Here is a 21271-nt window from a genome sequence, read left to right on the forward strand (position 1 = left end):
GGCACCAACCGCTCGGCAGTCAAATCGAGGCTTAATGTCATAAATTCAGGCTGTATGTTTTAGCAGTATGAACGGGGCTGTTTTGGCTCATTGTTCTGTGTGATTTCAAACCGCGGGAGGATATGCTACTGTTTAATCTCGCCAGATCTCAGTCAGGAAGGAAGCACTTGCACTGCACAAACCTGCAGACCTGAGCTAACCCATTTTTATTCAACTGCTTCACGACTCCGACTCCTTTTCACTGCGTTTTGTTTTTCTTGGAAATGAAAACGACATTATTCCTGCTGCACGCCGTCTCATGCTGCTGGTTGGTCGGTGCCACTCTTTCAAAAACTGATGCAAGGAAGTCGCATAAAGCTGAGGCTGAGGTGAGTAACTTCAGGTCGGTACCTTGAAATGGGTGTGAGCTGTCAGGTAGTACAGGTCCTCCTCTGTTTGCCTGGCATGTCACTGGACTTACCTACATTTTGCAGAATCAGGGAGAGGCCCTCATCCTCACCTGTCCTGTGTCCAGCCATGATGATTTTTATCTGTCTCTGAAATGGACTCTTTACTCTTTGCTCTCACTTGTTTAGACATCTCCAGCTGAGTTGTCTGTGTTGGAGAGAGGCCTCGTTGTGTCAGACCCGCACTGGAAAGACATAGTGAAGGAGGAAAAGAGACACTATGCCCACATCAAGAGAACATTTCAAGGACAAGTGCTTGGATATATCACACCTGTAAGTTAAATCAGGTCACCAACATATTCTTGCTGCTGTTCAACATTTGACAACACTTTTGCCACAGCTATTAAAGGATGGGTTCAGATTTGTTCAAGTCTGTCTTCATGCAAGACTCACATGGAGGAGTTTGTCGTTTGTGTGACGATTATTGACAGAGAGAGAGGGAGATGTGGCGATACATTAGGGAATATATTTGTAAAAACAAAAAAGGCCAAATAAAGTGGGTATCTTCCAAAGTTAGTCTTTTTATGGCAAAATTCGTTTTGTGTTTCATTGGACTTTTTCTTTGCACACACAGATAATTTCATACATAAAAGACTATGAGTTTGGTAGAGCTGAAGCTATTAGTTGATTAATGGATTGACAGAAAATGAATCGGCAACTGTTTTGGTAATCAGATAATCATTAAATTACTTTTTCAAGCAGAAATGCCAAACATTTGTTGATTCTCTATAGTAAAGGTTTGATGCTTTTCTTCATCTTGGTAAATTTAAGATCAGCGGGTTACGGACTGGTTGTTGGACAAAACAAGCAACCTGAATGCGTCACTTTTGGCTCTGGGAAATTGTGGGCATTTTTGACTATTTTCTGAGGTTTAATAGACCAAAGAGCTATTCGATTAATTAAGAAAATAACCGGCAGATTCAATAACAATGAAAAGAATTGCTACTTCTGGCCGTTAATTTTAGAAGTTACCCGGAGTCTCTTACACTGGAGTTCTGCGAGTAGGATATCATTTTACAGCTGTTTCAACTTTTCTATTAAGATAGACAAAAACATGAACCTATCCTTTAATGTGAACCTATCCTTTAGTGTCCCATGTGTTGCATCTCTAAATTCCATGTCTCATTTTTCCCATCCTCCAGTGGAATTCCCACGGCTATGACATTGCCAAGATATTTGGCTCCAAACTGACTTCAGTGTCTCCAGTGTGGCTTCAGCTCCGCCGACGGGGACCTGAAACCTTTGACATCACGGGACTCCATGATCATGACCCAGGTAGAGGACCCACACCGCTGACAGTCAAGTGGAAGGGGTTTCCTAGTCTTTGTCAGTTAAGTGTCACCACAAATTACCTGTATAGATAAAGTGGTCTTTTTGTCTTTACAGGCTGGGTCAAAGCTGTACGCAAGTCTAATAAAAAAGTCAGGATGGGTGAGTAGATGTCTTCCCCACTGTCCTCAAGTCAACTCTGTTGATGTGGGTCAGTGCAAGTGGTTTCAGATAAGACTTTATTGTTCGGTCATTTATTTGAGTTGCTTCATTTTCTTTTCCCTCAGTGCCTCGGCTGTTATTCGATGGCTGGTCTTACCAGGACTACATGAGCGTGCTGGGGAGTGAAGATGAAATTGAAGAGCTGGGAAGTGAGCTGGTGGACGTTGCAAAGGTAAGTGAGTTGTTGTGTTCAGCTTTGAATCCCTTGCAACAGCGTTGTGTTTGTCCTGTGTCTGTCTAATGAAGCTGTGGCCTCGCAGACTGAAGGTTTCGATGGTTTCACCTTGGAGCTGTGGAGCCAGCTGGGAGGTAACAAAAGAAAGTGAGTTATTCTGTTGACACGTCTGTATTATGACTCTGACCATCATTTCTTTGCCTGAGATGATTCAAGAGAGCAATACAAATAATCAAACATGTGGAATCTCCTCTGTACAGGGAGCTGGTCCATTTGGTGAAACACATATGTGAGACTTTGAAGGCTAAAAGATTAGACTGCATTCTTGTCATTCCACCTGCCGTGACAAGGTGAATTAAGTTACTTTTAGCTAATATAAATGAAAAAAAACCCACTGAAATCTGTGCTGACTTTCCTTTCCTTTTTTTTCTTCTCCATCATTATCAGCGCGGGGCAGCCGGGTATGTTTGGCAGGGAGGAGTTTGAGCAGTTGGCCCCTGTAGTCGATGGATTCAGCCTCATGACATACGACTACTCCAGCGGTGCCAGGTGAGTGTCGCAGACAAATGATGTCCTGACATCCACTGTGGTAGAAATGGAAATGTTTTCAGTAGGGATGATAATGTTTTAAGTTATGTTTTTTTTTTTTTTTTTTTTCTTTAAATAGGCCAGGCCCCAGCTCTCCCCTGCCCTGGGTGAGAGACTGTGTTCTCCAGCTGGCACCCAACACTCAGTGGAGGCAAAAGATCCTGCTTGGACTCAATTTGTACGGCCTTGATTTTGCAAGCCAGGGAACAGAGCCCCTCCTGGGAGGAAGGTAAGATAACACTGTGACTACTGCTGGAATACTTTATTTATGTGTTGGCATTTTAAGTTTCAAACTTTAAAATTGTTCTTCACCGATTTAGCATTGCGCTAAACATTGTCGGACTCACGATGGACGTTTTCAAAAAATTATCAAAATCTATGCTGTAGAACCAGAGATCTAGTCTCTCTTCTTTCGTAAAAACTCAGTGCATACATTACCCACAATGCAAGTCGACCGCCGACAGCTTGGTCAGATTCAGTTGTGTTATGCTAGTGGCTGCTTATGTAGCCTTGAGCCGCTAGCCTCAAACAGATGAGACGTGGGCCACAGAGGGCTGGTAAGCTCACATCTGGCTTACCCCAGATTCTTTTCATTTTCAAACTTGTAGTCTTTAGTCCAAACCGACGCTGCCTCAAGTGACATAATTTGAGCTACATTCCTTGAGGAAATTAATCAGATTTTGCAAAGGGCTTCATGCAACTTTTTTCACATATGCAGTAAAACACATGATCTGTAAACTAGACTTTGATGTTTAAAATTGGTGGAGTTCTGCTTTGAAGCGCCTGAAACTATTTCTCTCTGACATAAAATATTCATGACCAAAGAAGCAACAATAAAAGTTTAAGTTTGGGGGGCAAAAATTGCACGTTTTGTATTATACAACAGCAAGAAGCTAAGAGACGTTCTAGTAAAAGGCTGACTGAGAAAGGCCTTAAACACCATCTTAAACTTGTCTCTGATTTCCTGCAGGTACATCGAGATTTTGCGAGAACACAGGCCAAAACATCTCTGGGATGAATATTCTGGAGAGCATTATTTCAGTTACAAGAGGTACTCATTTAATAACACTTAACAAATTATGACTGATCTGACTGAAATCTTAAACTTCCAACAGCATCTTTCAACATCTGTTAAATTCATTTCAGGAACAATGCTGTAAAGCATGTGGTGTACTATCCATCATTGAAGGTGAGTCTTTTTCAAATCTTAGAGCTACATAGATGATTTTTAAGAACAATTGCCTTTCACTGTATTAACTGAAGTGATGTTTTCATTGGGCTTACTGCTACATGGGAAGATAAACATTATCTAAATTATTTTACAGTCAATCTACCTGAGGATCTCTTTAGCTACTGAACTGGGAACAGGAATCTCCTTATGGGAATTGGGACAGGGACTGGACTATTTCTACGATCTCCTATGAGATTTGGACTTGATAGTGAAGACTGTGGACTTTGGATCATCAGCACATGGATTTTTTTCCCCTTTTTCCCTGAACATGGTGCACCAGAAATTCAAGAGCTGTATGCTGGTGTTATTTCTGTTTTTTGTTTCTGAGTGAGCGACATGAACTCTGAAACGAACCATTGATTTAGTTAATACTCAACTTGAGGGTTTGAGGGTCATGAAAGTGTTGAGAAATCTTGTCTACACGAACAGGTCTGCAATCTGTTGATTCAAATCTGTGTTGTATTCCTGTTAATTGATTCAATTCAACTTGTACAGTCCAGACAGAGTGCAGTAACACATCTCCATTCAACAACAGAGGGTGCATGATCATCAATATGTATAAATTTTAAATGACGGCTTGTATTCTCCTTCTGAGGCCTCCAGAGTTCACGTGCCACAAACATCTGCAGCCTCTCTTCAGTCCAAATCCAGAAATCTTCTGTTTTGCTCTCCAAACAAACATTTCTGCTCTTGGATGCAGCTTTGCTTGCTGTGAAGATGCATCCTTTTCTGGCTTTGAACATCCTCTAATCTGCATCTGCTCATGACAAGTCTTCTCGTTCATTAGGTTTACAATGACAAGCATTGACAAGTAATGAAGTTGTATTTACAGTGGTGCCAAACATCTGTTCTGACCTAGCATCTTCCAATATTTGTCTGAGATGAATGTTGCTTTAATTACATGAATATAAACGTGGAACAACTTATCTCCTGATGTTAACATTTTCTATTTTTACTTGGCACTACAGAGCAGGATTAGATTATTTACAGCAAGTGAGGTCGACTGCATATTCTGACCAGTTATTAGGTGTCTGTCTATGACTACGTGCACAGCATCTTCTTGACTTGCTGGAAAACAAAGAGATAAACATGAGAGGGTTTTAGTTTGGTTTTTGGAAATGCTGATTAAGCATTTACCACATGAGTATCTGTGCGCTGCAGGTCAACTCACCTGTGTATGATCCACCGCTGTCTTTCACAAAGTCTTCCACAACCAAGGGCAGGTTGGCAAAGTCAGGCCTCCGCACCAGTTCAAACACTGACGGCTTTCAGCAAAAACAGTAAATGTTATTAAACACACGAAGATATTTAGGTATATTGCCTTCATGTTTACTTGAGGAAGACTAACCCCTGTTAAGCTATAGCCACTGAAGATCCAGCTCTGTCCCTCAGTGGCACAACAGAGCGCCGACACTCCTTGTCCCACTGCACAAACAGGCTCTGCACATACAGAGAAACGAACAGGTCTCTACACCAGACATATAGATTACACACTCACTGCTTGTAAAAATTTGCACACTCACTTTGGTGGGAGATGAAGTGTGTGAGAATGCGGTGCAAAGAGCCGCTGTGTGCCAGGTCATTCAGCGCTCCATGGCAGTCCGGGATGAGCAACGCCTGGTATCGGGCACCTGGAAAGGGTCATCATGACATGATTGAGCAGAGTCCAAACAACAGCAACAACAACACACAAAAAACAGCCAAATGGTCATGAAATTAATATTTTCACCATCTATAGATTCAAGTTTGGCAGGTGTTGCGTAGGGTTTCACATTGAAGTCCTGCACCCATCTAGCAGTGCTTTCATCAACTCCAACAAAGTCTATTGGCTTCCCCTGCAATAAAGAAAAAACACTTAGGCCCATCTCACTGTTGCCTATGCCAACCTTAGGTTAAAGAAAGATCTAAATGTTAGTTTTATTTATATTCCAGCAGTGGTTTGCATCTTTAAAGGTGATTCCATGATCTCTCAGGTATCACCATTATGTCCAATATTACTTCTAATAATATCACTACAAACATGGCTTTGTTCTTGTTTTTAGTGTTTGGTAGTTTCATCCATAAGAATCATATTTTCTAAGCACTTCATATGTTCAGGTGAGGCTTGTTGAAGCTATCAAGTAAATGTAGTATAAAAAAGTACATTTCCCACTGAATTGTAGTGGAGTAGAAAGTAGTATAAAATGTTCTTGTACTTATTTACATTACACCACTGCTACTAACTAATGGACATGATGAGAGTTTTTAACAAATGCAGTTTCCAAGGTCAAGAATGAACTTTGAAGCTCAATAAAGTAACATTTTGATAATTTATTGTAACGTTTGCCGTTGTACGTGCTGAGGTCACAGATGGGAGTTAACGGTTGAAACACTAAAGTAGCTTTGTTAATATTTAGCTATTACTTTGTCCCGCGTCTTTCAGTTAGAAATAGTCTCACCCCCGGTGTGGCTGTCTGGAGATTAAACGCTGAGGCACAAAGGCTGAAGGACTGATGGAAAGACTTTGCTGACACCCCTGAAAAACAAAACACATCAGTTCAGACGCATCACGGAGTGTATGTCTGCGACAGACAACCTAGCTTGATTGTTAAGATAGCTAGCTAGCAAGAGATGTTTGACCACAGCTAAAAGGTTAATTATATTACGAACTAGCGTTAAGCTCCACTGTAAGAGTATAGTCAATACTATACTTTGCCACCGGTGTATTTCGCCCCCTCATTAAACGATGAGGATCAACTGGTACAAGCTAATGGACCCACCTTGAGGAGAAGCACTCGCCACTATCAAACAAGTCGGTTTCGCAGACATTTCATTTACCTCTGTGTTCCCTCCACATTAAAATATTTCAGCGTGTTTTGAAATGAATAAGAATACAACTGTGGCTGAAATCATACAAGAGAAATATGCGAGGAGGAAGTAACAGTTACCGTCAGCTGACAACAACATCCGCTGTGAGATTTCAGAATAAGAGTTCAGTGTCAAAGGCAGTGGAAAATACAACGTGATATAATATGAAATTCACTGGGAATAATAAATCACAAGCATTTTTTATTGGCATTTTACAAACAAATTTCTTTTAATATTCATTTTTAAATTATAACTTTGGTAAACACTGTGTGATACATTAAAAAATAGATAAACAACTAGACCAACACTGATTACAAATGCAGCCACAGCATGCTCCTCATTCTTATGACTAATGCTCTTTAAAATGTGTTTTTTGGTTACAACCCATCCACACATCATCATCTTAACATAAATGGGAAGTACTTAAAGAATGCAATGGCATTTTGCGGAAAAAACAGTGCTGCTCAGCAGCATTGCAGTATCTGTAGTGTCTGTACTTTGAAAATAATCATGTCATGTTGGCATCTTCACAGCATCCAGAACTGTGTAAATAATTGGGGCATTAAAATGTCTAACCAACATTTTACAATTCATGATGTGACATATTTTGTGATATTAAAGAAAGTCAAAAATCAGTACGGATCTTCTTTCAAATTTCGATAAAGGCAGCAAGTAAACATCATCCCCACAAGCTGAAAGAAAAAAGACACAAGGAACTTGTTAGTTCCATGTTGCACACAGAAACAACTAATTACAAATTATTCACATTTCAGCTGCTGGCATTTTGAACTACATTAAACAAGATGTTCATAGTAACCTGCATTTTGTTCAGTGGTTAGTGCTTTACCTGTAGAAATGCAATTCCAATGCCCACTGCACCGAGGATATACAACTGACTCAGGATGAAGTCCTCTAATTTCATAATGCAGCCTCCCTGAGAGCAGGAGATAGGGGGGGAAATTATAATGTTACTATAATCTATATCATTTATCCACAGCCAAATGGAAAGCTCTACCTACCTCCACCTTGTAGATGTTGGAGGGATGGTCCCTGCGGCCGCAGAGGTCACTGGGAGTTTTACAGCAGCTATCAGGAACGAGACGCTCATTCTCTGCTGCCTGGATCCACACACAGTCTCTCCAGTCTGAGGAGTTGTGACTGCCACAACACTTAAACTGAGAGGGAGCGAGTGAGGGAGGAACAAAAAACATCTATCTGATCAAACTGACACTTGACATTGAGTTTTTCTCAGTAATTGAAGTGGAATTACTTTTTGTCAGTCTGCCAGTTTCATCTGTGATTTAAACACTATTGAGTATCACTTCCACACCTCCTGCTGAAGTTTGTCGACAGCCTGTGTGATGCTCTCCTCCCCCGGCTGCTGGTATTTCTGCTGCATGGTTACCTTCAGGTTCTGTCTGAGCCCCTCATCCAGCTGTGAGACAGGAGAAGCGCTTCAGCGATTGCTCAGGAAAAAGAAATGTGTCACCTGCAAATCTCCTCCCATCAATAAAAATAGCCCCCTGGTTAAGTTTCTTAACTCCCCTGTAACATTCCTCTGTACCTGTGCAATGCTGACACATAACTCAAAACATATGAGCATAGCTTCTCTGACCCCACTCCCTGTTCCACATGAGCATTCCTCAAATAAATTTGAAAATAAAAATAGTTTTGTTGCTTGACTGACAAATTGCAAAAAGTGAAACAAACCATCTTATATCAACCTGTCAGATAAACAGGTTGATATAAAATGGAAACAGGTGGCAGCAGATTACCTGATAGCAGAAAGGGAAACACTGGAGCAAGAAAAAGGGGGGGAGAAAGAGAGGTGTGAGAAGGATGGAAAAACAGCACAAAAGAAGAACATGCACAGAGAGACACGCAGAGAGGATTTCACAACAGAGTGCAGCAACTGAGGAATTTCATGAGTGGTTTTTAAATTTAAATAGAAATGATGGAGGACAAGGAATGGAGTCAAGGGATAGTGGAGTGACGAAAATACACATAACATACAAGTAGAAAGAAAAAGTCAGATCTGTAATTAAACTACATGGTATCCAAGTACAATCAGCTGGTCACACCATGCAACTTTATAACAGGAAAATATATATATCGAAAATGACATTATATTTGGCTAATATCTATCACTAGGTTTGGTCCAATGTATACAAACATAAACAGAAGGTAAAGCAATTCACCTCTTGGTAGGTAATGTAGGCCAGCAGACCAGCAATGATTTCCAGCAGGAAAATACAGAGCAACAAGCTCAAATACTGTGGAGGAGAGACATGAAATAAACAAGAACACAGCTGTGCATGAACTGAAAATAAAAAAACATAAATTCCAGCATTTTTAAGACTGTATTTTACTACATTTCTGCGCTAAAATATGACATTACATGTGATTTGTAAATATGACATTAGTATTGAAAGTATCTGTGCATGACTAAAAAACCAAAATAAAAGTTATACTCCAGACTGATTAAAGGTAGTACAGGAAGTTATTCTTTACAAAGGCTGTGGCGAATATGGAAATAGACATAACGTCACAGAGCTTGTGCAGTTTCGCTTCTGTATGACATCCTCTCACTGCATCTGTCTGTATTCTGTCCCTCTCACACACTCTTCACTGCTTGTGATGCCCTTCATTCCTCTGGCATGAGCTGCACTCTAAATGTAAACTCTTAAAGACACACTCTGCATGACTTTGTCTGTTATATCTGACAGTCATGCCTGTCTGACATAATGAGCTGCTCTGAATGCAGGCAGACAAGACAGAAGGTCACCAAGGATTAACTTTCAGTACACGCAGACTCAGACCAGGTTGTGTGTGTGTGTGTGTGTGTGTGTGTGCGTGTGTGTATAAACAGGAACTTAAAAGTGTCTTTCCTTGATTTCCAATTCCACATAATTAAATGACTACTTTAGTTGAGTGAAACGAAACAACCTTGTGTGTGAGTGAGCCATTTTACCACAATCAAAAGACTCTTCATCTCCTTCAGAGTGGCACAGCATCCAATTATCCCGGTCACTATCACAATGACCCCAGCAGCTATCAGGATATAAGCTGAGGCTGAGTAGAAGCTGGAGTTCAGTAAACTGATGTAGTCACTTTTTTCCACCAGAGTCCACACTCCCACTGCCAGTACAGCCCCTCCTGCCAGCTGAAAGAAACGTACCATTACCAGCTCAACTCAAACCAGATGCTCACATCAACAATGCACCACATCATTTTTCTAGCAGTTATAACACAGCTGCTAAAATGTGTCAGTGATGCAAACAAGACAACGCCTTATTCTCTCACTGTCAGCCTCAAGAGACATTCAGACAAATTTGTTTTTATTATCTGATGCATATAAATCACGGTGCATACTTGAAATGCACAAAGTTGGTTATACCTGGTTAGACCTGATTCAACCTACCCTTAAAACCTAAAGTTAAGAAAGTAAAAACTGAAAGAAATTAAAAGTTATTATGTAGATATTTTGTGGGATTGTCTTGTTTTTTCTCCTTTTTTGCTCTTGCATAACTATTGGTACATTGCAGACACTAAATGATACCATACATGTAGTTTGTAGAAACGATTTGTAGAATGATATTACATGTTTTTATAGAATATAGGTAAAGAATAAGTTGTTTTTTTCAGCTGTGAGAAACAGAAACAGAAATCTTAAATACAGAGAAAATCTTAACACTTCCCTGTTAACTCACCCAAAAAAGTATGTTAAAGAGAAAAAGTAGATACTTCAGACAAATTGTCCCACAGGTGTGTGTTTTTTCACCTTGAGCTTCCATTCTGAAATGAAAAATGTACATGTTAGTACACTGTAAGTTGTGGGATGCACACACAGGGAGAGCATTACCAAATAAAACACTGAAAAGATGAGATAGCACAGCTGAATCTTCCCCTAGAGAATGAACACAAGATGCTCAGAGCGCAGGTCATACCCTCCTCCAACACTGTTTTCATACTATAGTGAAGATTATTATCACACAGTTTATTATCTTTGTACTCACATGATGGCGAGCTAAAGCCTATTAGTGCTATATCTGATTGAGACTAGTCAGTTGCGGTATACATGTGGTAAAGTTTCCTCTGTCAGTCGACTTTAGTTCCACGTTTGGTGTGAAAAAATAAGTGATTTACTGGGAGGAGCTCGAACACAACTACAGTATACATTATGCTTTTCTGGCAACATGTTATCTTTTAGTGATAAAGTTTTTATCTTTGAGCAACATTAGACAGTAGACTAAAAATAAAATGTGATGCATTTCCAACTTGCAAAAAGTTGGTATAACAGAGCAATGGGAAGAGCTCAAGGATGAAATCAAATATGTTGTGGGGAAAACATACTCAACAACTTGTGTCACATGTCATCCAGCAGACAGATATATATGTCCCCCATCCCAGTAACTTAACCTGATCTTCTCACACTGCAGTGATATACTCTTGACTTTTAACACTTCATGAATGAGTTAAAGTCTGTTTTTATCCTAACCTGAACTCAACTTTCCTCTGCTTCCATTTTAAGAAAGGTTGTGACTCAAATGTGACTTAAATTTTAGGTATCAGCGAACATCTGTCTTTATAAGAAAGAGTAAGGGACAATAAATATAGAATATAAAAAATACTAAAATATTTAACAAATGAAAAATGTAATGCTGTTTTCCAGCCTTAAGACAACATACTCTGTCTGTAAATGTGACTGTCCAGCAAAACAAAATATCCCGATGGTCAGAATCAGAGTTATTTTTAACTCATTGTGTCATGGAAAAACTGCTCTCCCTCTCTGCTGAGACTGAAATACTCCTACCTGATTTTAGACAGTGGCCCTGAAGGATGTAGATTATCGGGGTAACGTCTTCCCAGATCCCACCAACCCCAGTGTCAATGCTGCTGTCTTTGAAGGTTAACTGCAGTGTTGTTCTCAGTTGACACTCAGACCCGAGCCTCCCACCAGAGCGTCTGAGCGTCTGTCCTCTTTTGGCACTACAGGCAGCTCGCCCCTCCTCAGCTGTACAGAGTACACGGCTGCCCCCAGCTGGTTTCTCACGCATGTGAACTCTACTGGCACTAAAACAATTGTAGCTTGTAAGATTTTGTTCAAAGAATTAAAAAAAAGACTATGAGAACAAAGGAGTCATCAAAAATATATTTTATTGGGTGGACTATAAAGATACATAAAAACATAGATAACATTACAGATACTGTTCAGTAAACTTGTTCACAGTGTTTGAAATTATATAAGTGATCTCAGGACTAACACTCTTCTGTCAACATTCCCTGTAACTCCATCCTACTGTCCCAACAGAGACAAATGTAGCTCCAATCAACCACCTGGGAGTTTCCTTTCCTCCTCCTATTATGTACAGCAGCCTCTTTTCGCAGTGTCCGCGGTCAGTAAAAGTGCGTCCTCACATTGCCGATCGTGCTGGGAAACTAACATCCTAAGATGAAGAAAATTATTAATCATTGTGCAGCAGAAACCACAACATTTGAGAATAAAAATGAGTTTATGACAAGAAATCTGTGAGATGAACAACATTCAGTTGCCAGGTACATCCCTGTTATATCAATGACAGCAGACTAGTGCTAAAACAATTAATTGATAAATTGATTAGTAACTGATACAAAAGAATCAATTTTGAAAATGTTGAACAATTCCAGCTTCTCAAATGGGATGTTTTGCTACTTTTCTCTGTTTCATACCACTATGAACTGAATATCTTTGGACTGCTTGTCAAAACAAGCTATCTGAAGACATCACCTTAGGCTCTGGGAAATTGTGATGGGAATTTTGCAGATGTTCTGGCATTTTATAGACTAAACGATCGATTGATCAAAAAATGGGCAGATTACTCAATAATGAAAACAATTGTTAGTTGCAGCCTGTGTTACAAACACCTCTCAATGTACAATTCAATGAATCAACACCTCTTCAATCACTATAATGTTAATGAAGGTAGGATTTTTTACATGGCTGCTGTATTAGACTGCACACCTAAAAAACTGGTAACAGAGTGTATTTTGGCTACAGTGAAAAACACAATGACTAATTAAGTGTACCAACAGCAGATACAAATATTTTGCAGGATCCAGATGATTTGAATAACATACAGCAAAGAAATAAGACGCCGTACCCAGCCAGATCAGTCATCAGCTCCTCCATGTTATATCCAGTTTTGGCGCTGCACTCGTAAAACAAAGCTTGGTGCCGCTGTATAAACCAGGAAGTCAAAAAAACTAATATTTAATTTATTTCAAAGTTAATGTTCCTTCCTCAGCAGTGGCATTGTGAGTAAATCACTGCAGAAAGCCGTTTGAATAATCAAATGTGCCTCACCTCTGCTAGTCTCTGCCCCTCCACTGTTGTCACTTTCCTGCTGTGACTTTCTGCTGCCAGGTCCAGCTTGTTGGCCAGCAGCATCAGTACGGCACCATCACACATCTTCTCCTGAGACAGACATACAAAAGGTTTGAATATACACTCTTATTAGTGTTGAAAACAGAGGCAAAAATACATCAATGGTGAGGAAAGGTATTATATTATCTACATAAACATCAGACAAAAATAATCAGAGAAAGAAAAAGAACCAAAGCTGAGATTTATCTCTCACATGGCATCGAGTCAAGAGATTCCTATTGCACTGTTTTGTCAATTGCCTGCATGTGGATTCAAATTAGGACAAACTGTTTTGCATGTTTTTTCATGAAACCATCCATGACGTCTCCACCTGCTCACCTTCACAGAGTCCATCCATCCTCTCACGGCGGTGAAGGAGGGGGAGCAAGTTACGTCGTACATGGCGAGGATACCGTCAGCTTTACGGTAGTACTGCTCAGTGATGCTGCGGAACCTGAACAGACGTTGGTGAAGGAGTGAGAAACAAATAACACCCACAAAAAGCAGGTGGTAAGAAATAAGCACATGGCTGATAAACATGGGAATAAGCTGTTATATTTGACCTCTCCTGTCCTGCAGTGTCCCAGAGCTGCAGGATGATGGTGGTGGAGCCCAGAGTTAAAGTCTTCATCTGGAAATCTATACCTAGAAGCAACAAAGACCCATGGTGTCATATTTTACTTATATATCTACTGAGGAGCGCGTTAATCGTAGTGAAAGAGTGACAATAAAAGAAAAGCTTACCGACAGTAGCGCTCATTTTACTGTAGAAGTGTCCTGTGCAGTAGCGCTGGATAAAGGAGGTCTTACCCACCCCTGAGTTACCCAGGAATACCACCTTGAACACTCGCTGAGGACTGACAATTTTGCTCTAAAATTCAGGTAAAGGCACCACAACTTAACATTTTGATATCAGTGTCATGTCTTCAGTGCTCATTTTTGCCAAAGACAAGTCTGTGCTCCATCATCAAAAGCCTGATAAGAGTATCATCTTCATCATCATAGGTCTCTAGCAACTGTTTTATAGAAATGATGGATTTAGGATTCATGTATTTGTAGATTTAATATGTTCCCTACCTGAGTTTGCATCTGTTCAACATTTTCACACCTGACTCTACATGAAGGTTGGTGTCTCTTGGATGAATTAGTCATCTCTTTGTCTTTGTCCTGCTCCAACTCATCGGATGAGCACAGCTGTCTTCAGGATCAATGAATACACAAAATTAGTTGCTTCCTCTGGCAAACTGCCTCGCATTACTGCAAAGGTGATAAATGTGATATCAGGTGCAGTTAGTCATACAAACCTTTTCAACGGCTTGTCCTGCAGTAAGTAGTTACCTATGACTGACCCTTTCTTCTGCAAAGTCTTTGTGACATGTGGAGTCTAAAAGGTGTTTGTGGAAAGTGAGGCAGAAGAAATGAGTAGCATTAAGATTTGTATACGTTTTTATAGTATATAAATATGTGTGTGCTGTACGCTGTCTTCTCTGTAGGAACACTAAATGCTTCACACAGGCAGATTATTTGGTATGATCGTTTAAAAAGCAAGAATTCAGTCCAATAGTGACATTTATTCTGCTGCAAAGAAGTTTAACATCATAATCATTTATCAGCAATACACATATTTGATTATAAATTCCCCAAAATACAAGAAATAACCAACAGGTGCTCGTTGTCTTATGGTCAATATGGTTTCTTAAATTAATATTTTGTATTTTTTGTCAATTTTGTGTTCAGAAACCTTGATCAAGAGTGATTCTTAGAAGTTCAAATAAAAAAGAAATAGCTACAGTTAGCAGCTTGGGTAAAAATGCCATATATTGATTTTCTTAGAGAGTTGATGGGATAAAGGGGAACCTGTTACGAGATAAGCACTCCTTTTAGAACGGTAAAGGGCTTTATTAGTTTAGTAAATACTGACCCACTTTTGTGCATAAATAGTGCTATGTACAGTATCATTAATAAACATATAAAACACACAAGACAGAATACATATCTATTCACTTCACTGACCACATCTTCAAGAGAAAAAAGGCAACGCTGACATCGCAGAAATCCCAAACCGTGTCAGTGACATTAAGTTCAATCAATAACCAAACAATAACAAACAGCTGCCCATATAAATAATCATTGTCCAGAGGATGGAATAAAGCATGACGCCATTCCAAGACTTAGCTTAGGTCGGATAAATCTGCTGTGTCCACGGGGTACAAAGGTCTTCACTGAGGTAATAAGTTAATGGCAGAGGTGGAAGGACATTGCGTCTGTGACTAACCCTCTTCTGAGACTGCTGGGCATCTTTCTCGTCTCGCAGCCTTTTGTTCATGTCCCTGACGCAAGGAGAGAAAATAACTTAGAACCAACATCACATCGGCTGATGCCTGGTTAGAGTGCTTGAATCACACACTGGAATTACATTCATTTCTGTACAGGTACAGTTTTCACATACAAATTTTGGAGGGAAATTTCACAACAAAGGAACCTTTGATTGAAACAGCTGTTTAGACATACCTCAATAGCTCCAGTTGTCTCAAGAGACTATCCTTCTCTTTCTGCATGTTCCTTGACACCTTCATCACGTTTCTATTGTGCAGCAAACAAAAGATATTCTATATCATTATTTTACTGTCAACAAATCCAAAAGAAAATACCAAAACCAACAACTAAATGATCCTTCTAAGTGTTGCTTATATAGCTAAAGCCTGATATAACTTGTTTGTTCATGCAATAGACTATTAAAACACATCAATGAGCCACACTGTTGCTCTAGGTGACATGTTCCTTCATTACGATGAACATGTGCACTGTAATTCATTTTAAGTCAATCCCACAAACAACGTCTTGCTGTCATAAATCCACAACAGAAAAAAGTCCCCAACAAAAGCGCTATTTACTTCTGTCTGAGTGACGTTTGCTAAAAAATATGCCCAGCTGTTTTAGGTTATTACTTAACAACTTAATAACTTTATATTTGTGAGTTTTTTTGATTTATGTCTTCAGTAGGGCCAAATGTGCTTCGGTCTGAGTGCTACAGACAGGGTAGGGAAGTCAGAAAGCATTGAGAGACAAATACATTGTTGGTTTGGTCTTTTCATGGGTTTTGTTTAAAAATACAGAATCAAGCCAGCCTTATCCTTTCATAAACTCCTGGTATTCTTGGAAATATTATCAGATAAGCTGTCAGAGACATAGGAGTCATTTTTACTCTCAACTGAGAAAACAAGTCCAAATGATTGTTTATGGAAATCTTATTTTCTCGTTTCTTGTTTTCAAACTTGTTTGACATGGAAGAGTTACGCATGTTTTTACATCGGGTTTTTCTGGTCTTGATCACGAACACTCTTTCCAGCCTGCAGCTAGTTTGACTGGAACTGAAATCATATGACTCCCATGTGTCTATTATTCTGTTTCTATACCAAAGCTCTCAAAACACTTTGCAATCAGATTGACTCTTACCATTACTAGAAAAAAATGTTTCAGTCATACTTCAAGGAGAGACAGTGTTTTCAAGTTCCAATTCCTGTTGGGACATTTACAGTATGTACCATCTGTGCTGGGAGCCACTCACGTCTGTCTGGCCACTTGTTCCTGGGCAGCGTTGACCTGCAGCAGGCTGAGCTGATCCAGAGCGTCTTGCAGCTGCTCTCTGCTGCTCTCCACCTGCTCCTGTAGCTGGACGTTGAGGCTCCGCAGCTGCTGGTTCTGCTCCTTAAAGTTTACCTGTTCACAGCTCAGCTGCCGGATTCTGGTCTCCAGCTTAGGACAAAGACAGGTCCTGTTGATTCTCTCATTAAACTAAGACTCTTCACACTCTTCAGAAAACATTAGTTCTGTTTGGACGCCTACCTCTTTCTGTTTGGTCAGTGTATTCTCCAACTCTTGCTCCCGCATCTTCAGCTCCTCCTCAAGTTGTTGCCCTCTCTGCTTCTGTCTAATACTGTCCTTCATTTCACAATAAATTCATTAAATGCTGTTATGATGGTCAATTTTGTTAAATGGCACAAAGGCTGGACTAAATAGCACACGTCTGTACCTGAGCCAGGCGTTTCTCTCTCTCCTCTCGGATTTGGTTTTCCATTTCTTCATATATGGACCGAACGACCTGGTCGTGTTCGCTCTCCCGTCTAAAACAGAAACAATCTGAGTTGAATGATTTTAGGAAAATCACAGCACAATCTGAATACTGACAGTTGAATAGGGCATAACTGTGTATGTTGTATGTATATTGTATGCAGAGGACAGTGTGAAGACCTGCGTAGAGCTTGTTCCAGACTATCTCTCTCTCTGATGGAGTCCTGTAAATGGGACACTGCGTGGATCAGGATGCCTTCAAGGACACTCAGCAGCTCAGGTCTGTCTCTCTGGAGTTCACACCACAAAGAGCAGAACTCCTGCTGACTGACACACAACACACAGCACAACACAGCAATTGTTAAAGTGACTGAGGACATCGACATTACAAAAGATATACCTACACTAAGTAAGATTCCTTTAACAGTTATCCAGCTCAAAGATTTGCATTGTTTGCTCAAATTTCATTTAAACTTGAGCTCTTTTGTTTAAGAGAGGAGAATATAGATATACTGAGTGTAGATACTATATATGCTACTGAAAAAGTCAAGGGGGAATCTCAGTGTACAGTCTTGATGGAACTCAATGGAAATGCATTTGTGACAGTGGTCTTACTCATTGAAGAGTTTGTCAGCGCCCAGCTCCATCAGTATGTTTACAAAGCTAACTGCAGCGGGGTCTTGGGGTGAGTCCACCAGGTCTGTATCGTCTTCTGCTTCGTCTAGACTCAGCTCCGTCGTGTCCTCCAGCCCCACCAACTCACCTGCGACACAGGCAGACAGCAGCACAGAGGGTTTGGTTTAAAGTGGATGACAGACGTTTGTGAATGTAGCAGTAGTGTTCCCAATAGACGTCATTGTGAATAGTGGACTCAAATCACTACACTCACCAAGTCCAGTGTTGAACTCAACAGGAGTGAGGAATCCATTGCTCCGTCGGTCCAGACTCTCAAACACCGTCTCCAGCTGTTCGGGGGACAGCGGCAACTCCCCTTGTAGCCTCTGATCATGAGAAGATGGAAAGTTCAAGACTCTACAATCAGGCTGAATTTTGTTATTCTACCACATCAGCTGCTAACCTGCATATCCCGCTTTGTGATGAACCCTTTCCCCTCTTTGTCACACAGCACAAACAGCTCCTTGGCCTTGCCCATGGTCTCTGCCTGCGGGCTTCCCGGCACCGCCTCTCTGGCACTGGGTGAAACCAGTGGACTACGTCCCCGGCCCGGCATGGGGCTACCAGCTGGTAGGCCCCGTGGTCTGGGGCTCACTGGTACTGCCTCACCATTGCCTTGACCCACCAGCACTTCGCCATCATTCAGCCACTTAGACATTACTGCACAGAGGCAGACGGGTAGGGAGTTTTTATGTGTTTTGTGTGGAGTCATGAGACGCAGAACCGAAGTGATTAATTGATTAGTCGATCAACAGCAAAACAATCTGCAACTATTTTGATAATCAATTAATCGTTTCAGTCATTTTTCAAACAGAAATTGTGCAAAAATGGTTCCAGCTTCTCCAATGAGAGGATTTCCTGCTTTTTTTTGTCAGATATCCTTTTAAACCGAACATCTTTGCATTTTGGACTTTTGGTCAACAAAACAAGATATTTAAAGACGTCACCGTGGACTCTAGGAGGGTGTAATTTTCTTTTTTTTTTTTTAAACTAATTGAAAAAATAATATTCAGATTGATTGATAAAAAATAATTTGTTACAGCCCTAAGAGAGAATTCTCTCAGTATTTCAAGAGCGTCTAAGTTATATATTAGTGGATACTACCAGTTTGAGGCATAATCTGAGACATTCACTTTTACTTTCTTGATGAACCAGAATGAATTAAAAGACACTTTGGATGTTCTCTCTTAGTGCTGCAATATATTGTGAGAAGTTGGCTCTGCAGGTCCTCCCTTGTCAAACACAAGGGGAAGAACAAACTAAGCTGTGACTGCACACATTATCTACAGCTGCTGTAATCAGCTGTCAGACATGTCTATACTCAATTAGAATGTATAACTGTATCCAATATGATGGCATGTTATTCTTATCTATCTTTCTATCCAAAATGTTAAAACGCCAGCTGCTCTTGCTGTTTATTCATAAGAGGAAAACTTAAATAAATGCAATGCTGCCACAACTAATAATGTCCGTGATTGTGCACCAGGATGTGCGGAGGGTAAAAAGGATTGTGTCATGTGAGAAGAGTTACTGTGTACTCAAAGGGGAGGGTGGATCATCAGGGGACAGGAGATGCAAATACAACATTTGCAGTTGTTTGCATTGTCAGAAATACCACAATTGCACACAAATTTGACTCTTAAGAACTACAGGAAAAATATGGCTAAGTATCTCCACAAACATTCATTTAACAGTAATTTATGCAACAAGCATCACACATAATCAATCTTCAGGTTAGATGGCATTTCGATAACACAGAAAGATCATATCATCATAAATCATAAATGGTGGCATATAAATTGATTTATAAATGTTTCAAAATACAGAATAAATATATTTCTGGGGGCCAACAGGCAAAAGTGCACACTGAAATGAAGTATTGCCTCTCCTTCCTATCTCTCCAGGCATACTGTCTCAGAGGGCATAAAACCAATACCTAAAAAGCATGTACTGATAATGGCTAGTAACTCATCTTGCTGATGATCTATGAAGCCTTCAAAAGTTCCTTATAACACAACAATAAGAGATATGCTGGGATCCCAGATAAGAGACTTATGTACACATTATATGTTAAGGATTTTGTATGTCAAACCAGACTCCCAATAAGCCAACAGCCACACCAAAGGTCAAATAAACTTACACACCTATCACACTGTTTAGCAAGGTCGGTGCGCGGTGCAAGGTGGAGTTGCTCTCAAATTCAGGGAAAGTAACTTCACGTAATTACAGAGTTTACAACATGCTGAGGGCTACAAAGTGTCAGTCAAACTTAAAAACGGTCCTACGCTTTCTGTGATAAATGCCAACATAACAGACGATACTCAGTCTACGTATGTGGGTTAATTTAGAACATATGTTGCTTGAAAACACTGAGACAGCCCTGATGATAAAACAGCAAGTTAAACAGACAGTATGGTTGTGAAATACAGATTAGCATTTGCGACTGTACCAAAAAACAGTTTGGACTGAAACCGAGCTCGACAACCTGTAAATAATGATGTGGCTTACATGCGACCAATTTTTGGAGCAATGTAGCTAGCTGAGGTAACCAAAACCAAGAGAATGAAGTAATGTACATTTATTATTAAAGAAGAAAAGAACCCCACACAACAGTTAGCGTTAGTCGGTTGATAATTTTACGTTACCGTAGCGGCGAGAAGATGAACATGAACGCTGTCTTAAAATGTTTAAACGACTTATAGTACTGTATTTTATATCAATTCAACTATGACTACTCACCCACGGCGTACTGAACGCAGGTGTCCACTAACTACTTGTGATCACCTCACAGTACTTCAGTCAGATACTGACTTTAGTCGGTAGGTGGCGGTAAGGTCCGCGTGCTGTCTTTACGGTTTACCGTAATGTTTAATGTAGCCCGCAAATTGAACGCACGCACTTACCCCCCAAAAACTTTGATACTTATTTCATCTCCACACAGCAGCTATTTTCAGTAACATTTGGGAAATAACAGTTACTGAAACCAATACAGCAACATAATACACCGTATTCTCTATACGTTGACCATCATTATTTTTCAGAAATATCCCGAGAACCTATAAGCCCGTTATTACGGTAAGAGGCAGCGTTACCATGGAATTTAAGGAAATACATACGTTACCGCTGAAAAGTAGCAGTGGACGCTACGAGCTCGTAGCGTTGTTTGGCGATAAAAATAGGAATATGAGAAATTTAGCGGTTCTTTTAGGCTCCAGTTGAGTTCTTTTCATTCTTCACATGTTTTTCCGTGGTAAGTAGGTGTTGGTTAAAATATATGTGTGGAGCCTACTCATACAACAGAGCCAAACAATGTTGTTATGGTTAACGTTAGCGTAGCAAACGTG

At 40.2% G+C, this 21271-nt stretch overlaps 5 protein-coding genes across 6 annotated transcripts; 1 reads left to right on the forward strand and 4 right to left on the reverse strand.

Annotated features, from left to right (window-relative positions):
• Positions 1-166: 166 nt before the first annotated feature.
• Positions 167-4848, forward strand: chid1 (chitinase domain containing 1). The gene is made up of 12 exons (XM_070907149.1): positions 167-368; positions 576-719; positions 1589-1721; positions 1833-1877; positions 2003-2109; positions 2198-2259; positions 2373-2462; positions 2560-2661; positions 2780-2929; positions 3671-3751; positions 3847-3889; positions 4026-4848. Exons 1-12 carry the CDS (start codon positions 264-266, stop codon positions 4122-4124), a joined length of 1161 nt encoding a protein of 386 aa, XP_070763250.1. The 5' UTR covers positions 167-263; the 3' UTR covers positions 4125-4848.
• gatd1 (glutamine amidotransferase class 1 domain containing 1) lies at positions 3889-6818 on the reverse strand. 2 transcript variants are annotated; one of them, XM_070907151.1, is made up of 7 exons: positions 6691-6818; positions 6370-6446; positions 5661-5766; positions 5455-5562; positions 5280-5371; positions 5103-5196; positions 3889-4999 (listed from the first exon to the last, which is right to left on the reverse strand). In XM_070907151.1, exons 1-7 carry the CDS (start codon positions 6737-6739, stop codon positions 4884-4886), a joined length of 642 nt encoding a protein of 213 aa, XP_070763252.1. In that variant the 5' UTR covers positions 6740-6818; the 3' UTR covers positions 3889-4883. The 2 variants fall into 2 exon arrangements, with proteins under 2 accessions (XP_070763252.1, XP_070763253.1); XM_070907152.1 differs by lacking the exon at positions 5455-5562.
• Positions 6819-7410: 592 nt separating this feature from the next.
• On the reverse strand, positions 7411-11692 carry cd151 (CD151 molecule). The gene is made up of 8 exons (XM_070907574.1): positions 11592-11692; positions 10489-10573; positions 9750-9941; positions 8977-9051; positions 8109-8213; positions 7798-7953; positions 7626-7712; positions 7411-7470 (listed from the first exon to the last, which is right to left on the reverse strand). Exons 2-8 carry the CDS (start codon positions 10570-10572, stop codon positions 7411-7413), a joined length of 759 nt encoding a protein of 252 aa, XP_070763675.1. The 5' UTR covers position 10573; positions 11592-11692.
• Positions 11693-11947: 255 nt separating this feature from the next.
• Positions 11948-14340, reverse strand: LOC139287010 (EF-hand calcium-binding domain-containing protein 4B-like). The gene is made up of 7 exons (XM_070907966.1): positions 14259-14340; positions 13926-14052; positions 13745-13826; positions 13521-13635; positions 13122-13232; positions 12919-12995; positions 11948-12225 (listed from the first exon to the last, which is right to left on the reverse strand). The coding sequence occupies exons 1-7, from the start codon at positions 14331-14333 to the stop codon at positions 12141-12143; spliced, it is 672 nt and encodes a 223-aa protein (XP_070764067.1). The 5' UTR covers positions 14334-14340; the 3' UTR covers positions 11948-12140.
• Positions 14334-20707, reverse strand: LOC139286267 (EF-hand calcium-binding domain-containing protein 4A-like; the record flags this gene model as incomplete). Its single annotated transcript, XM_070907007.1, has 12 exons — positions 20667-20707; positions 18331-18587; positions 18142-18253; positions 17868-18015; positions 17433-17579; positions 17215-17305; positions 17028-17123; positions 16750-16937; positions 15693-15764; positions 15457-15511; positions 14486-14565; positions 14334-14379 (listed from the first exon to the last, which is right to left on the reverse strand). Coding segments are annotated over exons 2-12 (1290 nt in total), but the record flags the coding sequence as incomplete, so codon positions are not given.
• Between the last annotated feature and the right edge of the window lie 564 nt (positions 20708-21271).

Source organism: Enoplosus armatus, chromosome 6 (genome assembly GCF_043641665.1).
Source record: "Enoplosus armatus isolate fEnoArm2 chromosome 6, fEnoArm2.hap1, whole genome shotgun sequence".
In the NCBI taxonomy this organism is placed as follows: domain Eukaryota; kingdom Metazoa; phylum Chordata; class Actinopteri; order Centrarchiformes; family Enoplosidae; genus Enoplosus; species Enoplosus armatus.